Source organism: Penaeus chinensis, chromosome 39, assembly GCF_019202785.1.
Source record: "Penaeus chinensis breed Huanghai No. 1 chromosome 39, ASM1920278v2, whole genome shotgun sequence".
In the NCBI taxonomy this organism is placed as follows: domain Eukaryota; kingdom Metazoa; phylum Arthropoda; class Malacostraca; order Decapoda; family Penaeidae; genus Penaeus; species Penaeus chinensis.
The window spans coordinates 16001480-16011479 of record NC_061857.1 but is presented as its reverse complement, the minus strand read 5'-3'; the positions used below and the strand labels follow the sequence as shown (position 1 = coordinate 16011479).

The following is a 10000-nucleotide window of genomic DNA, read 5'->3' as shown; positions in this document are numbered from 1 at the left end:
GGTGTAGAAGTGTCTTGTAAGAAAATAATCAACATCTTGAAGACAGGGTCCAAAGTTGCCATTCCTGACGGTGAAGATGCTGAGTCTTACTCAATAAAAATGCACCTCATGCAGGCAAAGGCATTGTTTTACATGGGTCATATGAATCACCTGAAGCAAGCAGTAACCATTTTAGATGAGGTAAGAGCTAAAGATGATTTTTAACCCAATGCCGCTGAGGAAAATGAATAAAAAATGGGGAAAATGCTGTGCCCATTTACTATATTTTTGTAAAATGTCTCTGCACATAGATGGCTTTGTGAGTACTTAGCTACAAAGGAATCAATTAGTAGAACTTGTGACCTTACGTGATTTGAATTGGCGGGAAAAACATATTTTTTACTAGTGCTATGAATATCAATGGTATTATATCTATTATAAACATTATAATTACTATAATGTTATAAACATTAGTAACAGCAAAATAAGATAAAGTAAAATATTTTTGTAAATTAAAGAAAAAGGTAAATGGGCGAGAGAGGCAGTACTCGTAACTGGCTCATTGGTGACTTAGTACAAGTGTAGCCATCAATGTGTAAAAACAATCTAACAAGTACTCACAGTGGGCATAACATGTATGTACACATTGGGCTAAGAATTTCATTTTATTTGGTTTAATTTTAAGAATGTTTATAGTAAAGGTATGTACTAATTTTCTGTTTGTAGCATTTGATACATGAACCATCAAAAAGTGTCCCAAGAAAGAAATAAGCATATTCACCGGTATATCAAAGCAAATTTTTGTTTTTTCTTATTATATCTATATAACTTTTTTCTTCTCATAGTTGGCTGGCACAGATCTGGAGAGTGGAATCTTGCTGGTGAGGAGCAGAATCAGGCTGAAGGAGTTTAATGAAGCCATGGATGAGATAGAGAGGCTGCAGTCTGCTCATGGTAAACAACCACGACTCAAGCTCCTTTTAGCCATACTGCACAGGTCTCGTGGGGAGAACCAAGAGGCATTACAATTGCTCATGGAATATGTTGAGGTCAGTCAATAGGCCTATCCTGTCAAAGTGTAAGCTTTTCAGTCTTGTAGTCATTTGTTTTAGCTTTCTGTCTTTGTAAATTTTTACATATTAATAATTATTATCTGGTATTACTCATTAAGATATCTCTCATTTTTTTATTTTATAAGAGGAGAAATACTAGATATTAAATGTCTTTCCTAGGCAATGTATAATAACCCAGATGCAAGATATTCACATCACTTCTTTTATTCCTTTAACCCAATGGCTTTGAGAGATTTTGGGGTGAGCTCCGGGGAGTACGTGCTGCCAAATGGCCTCTGGGACCTATTTCAGACTCAGCTGCTTGTTGCACTTACCATAAAACACCAATAAAGTGATATCATATCTTTTTGTAGCACTTATATCCAAAACATTATTTTAATGTATTCAGATATACAGGATATTCATCTTAGTTGCTGGATCAAAATTACAGTACCCTTAGTATGTGCATTAGAGTCCATTTCAATAACTTAGGTATGTTACAATCTTTGTAAAAGATGGAATGTGGTTTTATTGACGGATCAAAAAAAGTACCTTCTTTCATTTGTGCAAATCTTATTCTTACAAATAAGAGATACTATGCAGTTATATACAAGATTGTTACTCCCATAGCTTTAGTACTTCCCTTTTATTTGTCAAACTTTAAGACAGTCACACTGGCAGAGTGCCATATGACCATCTGAGTAATTGTTGTGAGGAGACTGATCATGTAACTAGAAGGAAGGGGTCTTACAGGTTCACAACAGCAGCAAGAGTGGAATTATTTGGTATGTGACATCTTCCAGGGATAGCAGTAAAATTATTTATGTGCTAAATCTCACCCTTTATACAAATAATAGCTAATCAGAGCATTACATGTCCTGTTCTCCCTTGGGCAATGCCCCAGGGTATGTAACATGTGGACATGGGGCTGCTTTATAAAGAACAGCATGAATGATCTATCCTCTGGAGCCACAACCAAGTTAGCCATGACTTAAATTACATGTCATCCGGAGGGAAAGGGTTTAACTAAAAAGAAATAATGTTAAAGAATATTAAAAGTAAACATTAAAATGGGCTTCTCTTTTTACAGGAAGAGCCATCTGTAGGAGAAGGTCAGTTGGAGATGGGCCGTTTGTATTTTGAAATGGGAGACTTGAAGAAAGCCCAGATCTGCTGCATGAGAGCTGGAAAGTTGGATCCTACTCTTGGTCAAGCATTCCTCTATCTGGGCCATTTCTTCAGACGTCAGGATAATATGCCAAAAGCTCTGAAGTGTTATGAAAAGGCTCTCTCCATTAATCCCTGTGATGATGACACTGGAGCTGCTTTGTCAGACATGTACAGGATTTTGGGAGAGCATGTGAGTGTTACATATATCTTGCCTCTCCTAGCATGAGATATTGTACACTTAGTTTACATAAGAGAAAAAAAAAAATGGATTGTGTTTTGTCATGCAGGATAAAAAGTACTTGATTATCAAGTAGAGTAGAGTGGGGTTGAAAGAGATTGAGTCTTGCTCTTTGTTTACTGGTCATGTTTACTGTTCCCAGGATGCTAATATTCGCCTTCTCCGCCGTGTCACAAGTGAAGCTGGTCGTGCATCATGTGCTTGGGCCTGGCTTAGGTTAGGGCTCCACCATCTTGCTTTGCATGAGTATGACAAAGCAATTCAGGCATTCCACTGCACACTGACAATCAATCCAAATGACAGGTTAGTTTATGGATACCTTTCATTGTTTTTTTTGCTTTGTTTTATGTTTACTCTTTATTGACGAATCAAATACTGGTAATTGATTAATTAACATGGATATTTACTTATTTCAAGAGACAAACATCGTAATGAGTAATTATGTAAAAGTAAATTTTAAGTAATCATATCCCATCATAAATGTACACAAGGAAGATCACCTGAATACTTTTGCTCATTACAGTGCCAGCTATGAGTGTCTGGGTGATGCCTACTTGGCCTATGGTGCCCACACTGCTGCCCTGAAAGTGTTCACAAAGGCATCAGAGATTAACCCGAATGCTCTCTACCCACTCTACCAGATTGCCCACATAAAACAGGTAAAATGCATCAAAGCAGAAATAGTAATGGCAGAAAACCTTTTTTTTTTTTTCTCTTCTTCTTTTTTTCTTTCTTTCTCTTTTGTTAGTTTGTTTCTTTCTTTCCTCTTTCTTTAAGACCTTAAGACTTGAATATTTTTTGTGGAGTTGGCTAACAAAAAATACATATAATAAATGCCATTTGCAGATGGTTGGAGAGAACTTGGAAGCCATAGCAGATTATGAAGCAGTATTGGAACGTGACCCCATTCCAGCTGTGCAGGTCGTGTCCCTGGTGGATTTGGCTGAGGCTCTGATAGCAAATGCCCGCAAGTCATATAAGCAATTTTTCCACAAAAATGTGAAAGATGACTGTGTGCGAGCAATTCCACATCTTATGAGGTGGGTTTATTGAAGACCAGTTTTATTTGCATTATCATTCTTGTTTTTTGTTTAGTTGGTGTCATTATTGGATAAAGGAAATGAAAACCTTTGTTTAAACAAGCAACAAACAAAATACTGAACAAGCTTGGTGCAGTCCACACTGACAACCTTGCATTCCTGGCCACTAACTAGTTTTTAATACCATAGTCATTGGTTTGATATCATACTCATTCTGACCACCATGACTTTTGCACTCACTATTATGTCACTCAACATTAATATTACATCATAATGGTAATCATTACTTTAAAATTACTTCATAGTGGCTGTCTTAACTAGAATATTATATCAAAATGGTCATTATTACTATCAGCAGAAAATTCTATAGTCATTAGTTTTTATATTCATCCAAAAGATTTAAGTTTACTTTTCTTGAAAAGCACTTTTAATTGAGGTTTATACTGTGTCCCCGAACAGGGCAGCAAGCATAAAACCAGAGAGTTCGTCCATTTGGAAGCTGTTGGGAGATGCATGCAGCCTCCTCTTCCCCATCCCTCCTTCCCTTGGCACCTTCACTGTTCCTGCTAAGCTGATGGACAGAGAGGTAGAGGACCTTCAGAAGATGGTGGAGGTGGACAAACTCCAGGTCCTGCAGTTGGGTGCCAGGTAAGAGGGGCTGTTTTGGGTGAGGTGTGTTTAGGCCTGGATACACTTTTATGATATTCTCTGAAACTGCTCTGTTATGTTTTTAACATGAGTTCCTAAATCAATCATTCATGAAAAAGTCTGATGAGTTTTTCTTATACACAGTTCACATAAACACATGTCTGCTACATTGCTCATCACTTTGTATGTAACTCTTCCTCCTTCCTCTTTCTCCTCCTCCTCCTTCCTCCTCCTCCTCCTCCTCCTCCTCCTCCTCCTCCTCCTCCTCCTCCTCCTCCTCCTCCTCCTCCTCCTCCTCCTCCTCCTCCTCCTCCTCCTCTTCTTCCTCCTCCTCCTTCCCCTTTCTCCTCCTTCATTTTTCTCCTCTTCCTCCTTCATTTTTATCCTCCTCCTCCTTCCTCTTTCTCCCCCTCCTCCTCCTTCATCTTTCTCCTCCTCCTCCTCCTTCATCTTTCTCCTCCTCCTCCTCCTTCATCTTTCTCCTCCTCCTCCTCCTTCATCTTTCTCCTCCTCCTCCTCCTTCATCTTTCTCCTCCTCCTCCTCCTTCATCTTTCTCCTCCTCCTCCTCCTTCATCTTTCTCCTCCTCCTCCTCCTTCATCTTTCTCCTCCTCCTCCTCCTTCATCTTTCTCCTCCTCCTCCTCCTTCATCTTTCTCCTCCTCCTCCTCCTCCTCCTCCTCCTCCTCCTCCTCCTCCTCCTCCTCCTCCTCCTCCTCCTCCTCCTCCTCCTCCTCCTCCTCCGCCTCCTCCTCCTCCTTGTCTCCAGATAGCCAATGTCCCAACAATCATCAATGACACTTTACGTACCTATTTCCATTCTGCATTGTTTATAGTAGATGCCACATTTGTTTTCATGAACTCATTGATTGGGAACATGTAAATTGTATTTATGACCTCCACCCCAATTCCCTTACAACATATTGTATGCAATTTGGATAAAGTCCTGTTTTTCTTACACAACAGTGATACTTTATTTACACAGGTTGTAAATCATATAAGAGAAAGTATGGTGGGCTTCATCATTAAAGTCTGTTATAAAATTAATCATGATCAAATGGCTAATAGAGCAGTGCAGCATTGTAAAATTGTTTGGTGTAGTTTGTGATACTAATAGTTATCTAGATAAAGAAGGTAAAGAATCAAAACAAGTTTTGCAATGAAGGTAGTAGAAATAAGAACGTCATTAACTCCCCACTCCAGGTGCTATGCTGTGGCCCTTCAGATCGCCAGCAATGATGCCAGTCTGTGGCACGACCTTGCAGTGAACACATACCTTCAGGGGCATCTGATGCAGCAGGAAAAGGGGGCAGATGAAGCAGCTGTCAAGAGTTTAATGGAACGCTCACTGGCAGCTCTTAGGAAGAGTCTGGCACTTGAGCCAACCAATGGGAAGATTTGGAATTCCCTTGGTCTTGTTGCTTCGCACAAAGGTAGAGAATGTTCAATAGGTTGAGTTTGGGGACTGGGCCATTTCTTTTGCAAGCATGATAAAATGTTTTGGGCCTCATTTTAAAAACACAAATTATATTTCAGTTCATTGATATTTTTGTCACATATATATGACACGCGACCACACACACACACACACACACACACACACACACACACACACACACACACACACACACACACACACACACACACACACACACACACACACACACACACACACACACACACACACACACACACACACACACACACACACACACACACACACACACAGAGACAGAGACAGAGACAGAGAGACAGAGAGACAGAGAGACAGAGAGACAGAGAGACAGAGAGAGAAGGTTGAAAGGAAAGATTCAATGAAGCCTCAAGTTCATTTCATGGCAAGTGAAGGTAAACTTTCTCCCATTCCTGGTGGAGGGGTAAGGGGTGAAGTTAAAGATAGGGGGATATGGAGGACAAGAGGACCACAGAGGGGGAACCTGTGACTCTGCCATTGATAGTCTTTCATTTTGGATAGAGGGTGGGGTATAGTCTAGCTGATTTATATGATTGTTGGGAAGAGGGATGGTGGGTGGAGTTACAGAATTTCTATGGCAATATATGGAGTCTAATAAAAAGAGCCAGAACAGAATACAGGGATCACTCAGCAGCAACTAAAAAAAAAAATGGAATTATGACGCCAACGTTGGCATCGCAGTATATTCCACTGGCACTTCATGACACTGAAAGCGGTTTTAAAAAAATGTCTAGTCTGGTCTGTCATATAGCTTAACCAGAGAGAGGTTATGTTTAATTTTAATCATATATTATAATGTATGTTTTAAAAGGCAAAGGGAAGCCAAATAAGAGGCACAAAAAGAAAAAAGATAAAGTGCCATGAGATCACCACTCTCTCCACATGTTAATGATAGACATTTTCTTGCAGTTGTAGGAGAGCTGAAACTAGCACAGCATGCGCTGATTAAATCAACAGAATACCAGCCAACAGCTGTGAATTGGACTCATCTAGGAGCTTTTTATTTAGTCCACGAAGAGCCACGACTTGCTCATGAAGCTTTCTCTGTTGCGCAGGCTCTCGATCCATCCTTCGTCACATGTTGGGTTGGCCAGGTAAAGTAATTTTTGTTTTGATTTTTTGTAATAAGACTTGTGCGCTAATTCTGACGCTTTTTGAGGTCAAAGTGAGTAGATCTAAAATTTATTTTACCATTATCATTTATGATTGAAAAAAATAGTTATTAGATATGCAATGAGAATCTAGATTATTAATTTAGGTAACTGTAGTCAATCCATAAAGAATTACATAGATAACATTCTGCAAGACTTTTTAATTCATTTATCACAAAGAATAATATTTTGTACCTTTGTCATTACTGTCAGTTATTCTACATTAACTTAACCCTTTTTTGCTGTGATGACATGATATACCTACCAAGACCTGCATGGGTTTAGTTTATTAAATGTATTAACACATAGATAGGTCCACAAGGTCACCAAGGATTCAATTACTAGTCCTACCTATCTCATATGTCTGCCCTTTTTACTTGATTTTAGAAATATTTATTTCTATTTATTAACACTATATGAATGAAAACCTTAAAAACAATAAATATGTATCAATTTCAGTAGCATTATAGAAGATCCAAATATTCATGAATGAGGAAATCAGGCGAGGTCATTCTGGGTGGAACACAAAAATCACTAATAAAATGCAATGAACAGTTCATGTGCCTACAGAAAAATGGTTTCCTAATATCATTATCAATAAACAGTGTAAATTTATTCCCCTAGATGGAATTTCAGAATTCTGTATTAGCTTATTTTATGAAATAAACTCGATTATATTTCTTACATATATTTTATCATTTGTATTACAGAAAAAAATTCATACCATTTCAGTTAAAATAATAATTTGTGTATGGCACTTTTGTTTCTAGAAGGGAGTGTTACCAGTGTATTTTACAGAAAAATAAAGTTTTATGTTATAAATATTCCCAAAATCATTGACTATTTTGTTCTGTTAACACATTTTATCCCTGCATGATATGAAAACATAATTTTTAGGGTTCCAGAAGGCAGGGTAATTTCTCTTGTAGGTTTTTGATGTAGTGCACATTTATATTTCTATGTCCTGTTTTCACCAGGCACTTGTGGCTGAGGCTGTGGGCCACTATGAAGCGTTTGATCTCTTCCGGCACACCACAATGCTGGGCATCCAGGTTGAGAGTTGTATGGGGTATACCCATCATGTTAGCCAGCTTGCTTGTGATGTTACCAATGAAAAGAAATCAAGGGTGCAGGAGGCTGTGAAGCAGGCTCTTCCTAAAGTATCAGACTGTATGGTGTATTATACTACGTAAGTACCTTTCTTTCAATCGTTCTTCCTTCCTTTTTTTGGTTATGTATGTATGTGGGGTATACATACATGTCTTATTTTTGTGTTTTTGAGTGATTTATGTGCAAGATTTATATAAGATTTATGTATAAATTGTAATTCTTGTTTGTTAATGCTGATGTTACTTCTAAAGTGCCATGAATTTTCTCCATCAGGGAAGAGGAGCGAGATCCAGTGGGTTTGAACATGGCAGGACTGATGCTGGAGATGATTGGTCTCTACCAGTCTGCTGCCAGGGCCTATGAGATGGCTCTTACAGCACTGTCAGAATCAGACGAGGTGAGGAAGTTTTATCTTAAAAATCCATTTTTTGTAGAGTTTTCAATATGAAAAAGCTAGTTCACTCTTCCACTTTGCAAATGGCAGTTATTAGATATTTAGTTCCCAGTTTATTACAGATTACCTATTTCCTTTGATTAAAAGTTTAAAACAGGATCTTTTCTTCAGGACTTCATAATGACTTGAGGATTTATATGATAAAGAAATTAATGAATTATTGTTCTCTATGACAAGATGACAACCTGTCAGGTTAAAGTCCCAAGTTTGTTTGCGATTAAATGTGTTTAGATAGCAGAATGATAGTTTAGAGTTCATAGGGAAGGCTTATGATTTGATTTGTCTTTCACTGTAGTTAAAAAGGAAGGATATCACCTGGAAACATTTTTGAGAATATGAAAACTGTTAGACAAATACTTTAAACAGTTCATCTTTCTGATTTAAGAACTAAAGATTGATAAAATAAGATATCGCTTTACTTCTCATTCAGGATTTGTACTGAATGTGTGATTATTCAACTTTTAATTCCTTTACAGGTTGATAGAAAGTTTTTGGATGGTGTCCACTGCAATCTGGGAAGAACACTTACTGCACAAGGCTTGGTGGAGGAAGCCATGCAGCAGTACAGCGCCATTAAAGAACCAGACTACTTCACTCAGTGTGGCTTAGCTCTGGCCAGTTTAAAAGGTGACCGTTTCCCCTTATGTTACTAGGCTTTAGTGTTAGGCTTATAGTTTGATCATTTGTGTGTGATGAATCACTATATTTGTGAGTTTTTGTTTGTTTGTGAGTAAGTGTGGTAGCATAAAGTATTGAATGGATAAAAGGATATTAAACTCATAGGTGTCAGGCACATGCACCATCCAAGACAGTTTTGTTGCGTACATGTATATGGTTCCATAAGTCCTTATTTGACAAGGAATCAATTACTTGGCCTACCAAGTCTCACTTGCTATCCCCAATCTCTGTTGTTGTTGTTTTTTAAAAGTTTTTGTATTATTGTCATTAATTTTATTATTATTATGATTATTATTTTCATTATTATGTTATTAACAATGATAATAGTAATACAAATAAAAACTTTGCTTTAAAGAAATTCAAGTAGTGGGATTTTAATAGTTGAGGTCAGGTAAACATTGTAATTGACTCCTTGGTAACTAAGCACCGGGGACATTTCATTATGTATACATGCACTCCCAGCATCAATGCGATCATTTTGCAGTATGGAAAGACTGGGTTATATGTGTAAGACATACTCGTGGAAAATTAATGAGTTAATTTGAAAGTTGAAAATATGTATATCTTGATAATATTTTGTCAGTCTGCAGTATTAACCCAATCACCCCATATAGGAAGAATACATGCCATGCCCACTGTAATACATGTTTATTTATTGTATTTACACATAGATGTCTCTACAAGTTCTTAACCCCTTGGTGACAGGTGTAGAAAACTAAAAGCGCGTGAGTTCAGTACATCAAGCCAAATCACTGCCTCGGAGTGCTTTGGCGCGCTGCTGTGGCATACAGCCGCACGCCACATTTCGAGTGGTTTGTTTCGACGCCAATAGGTGTGACCTGTCGGGAAGGGGTTCATCACCAAATAGCCAGTTATTAGAACTATCTATCTCACCTGTTTACCCTTTTCCTTAACTTTTGGGAAGGCTCTTTTGTATCATTTCATATTCTAAAATATTTCAACAGTTTAAAAATCATAATATCAATAACAATAATAACAGTATTGATA

At 37.8% G+C, this 10000-nt stretch overlaps 1 protein-coding gene across 1 annotated transcript in view; it reads left to right on the top strand.

Annotated features, from left to right (window-relative positions):
• The window catches only part of LOC125046705 (tetratricopeptide repeat protein 37-like), a 22518-nt gene that overhangs the window by 8714 nt on the left and 3804 nt on the right, over positions 1 to 10000 (top strand). Inside the window, exons 8-19 of the mRNA XM_047644589.1 lie at positions 1 to 180; positions 825 to 1028; positions 2122 to 2391; positions 2582 to 2742; positions 2963 to 3098; positions 3286 to 3479; positions 3939 to 4127; positions 5329 to 5558; positions 6509 to 6693; positions 7728 to 7939; positions 8134 to 8257; positions 8791 to 8941. The exon at positions 1 to 180 is cut by the window's left edge and continues 77 nt beyond it. Of these exons, the coding sequence (XP_047500545.1) occupies positions 1 to 180; positions 825 to 1028; positions 2122 to 2391; positions 2582 to 2742; positions 2963 to 3098; positions 3286 to 3479; positions 3939 to 4127; positions 5329 to 5558; positions 6509 to 6693; positions 7728 to 7939; positions 8134 to 8257; positions 8791 to 8941 (2236 nt within the window). The remainder of the gene's footprint in view (positions 181 to 824; positions 1029 to 2121; positions 2392 to 2581; positions 2743 to 2962; positions 3099 to 3285; positions 3480 to 3938; positions 4128 to 5328; positions 5559 to 6508; positions 6694 to 7727; positions 7940 to 8133; positions 8258 to 8790; positions 8942 to 10000) is intronic.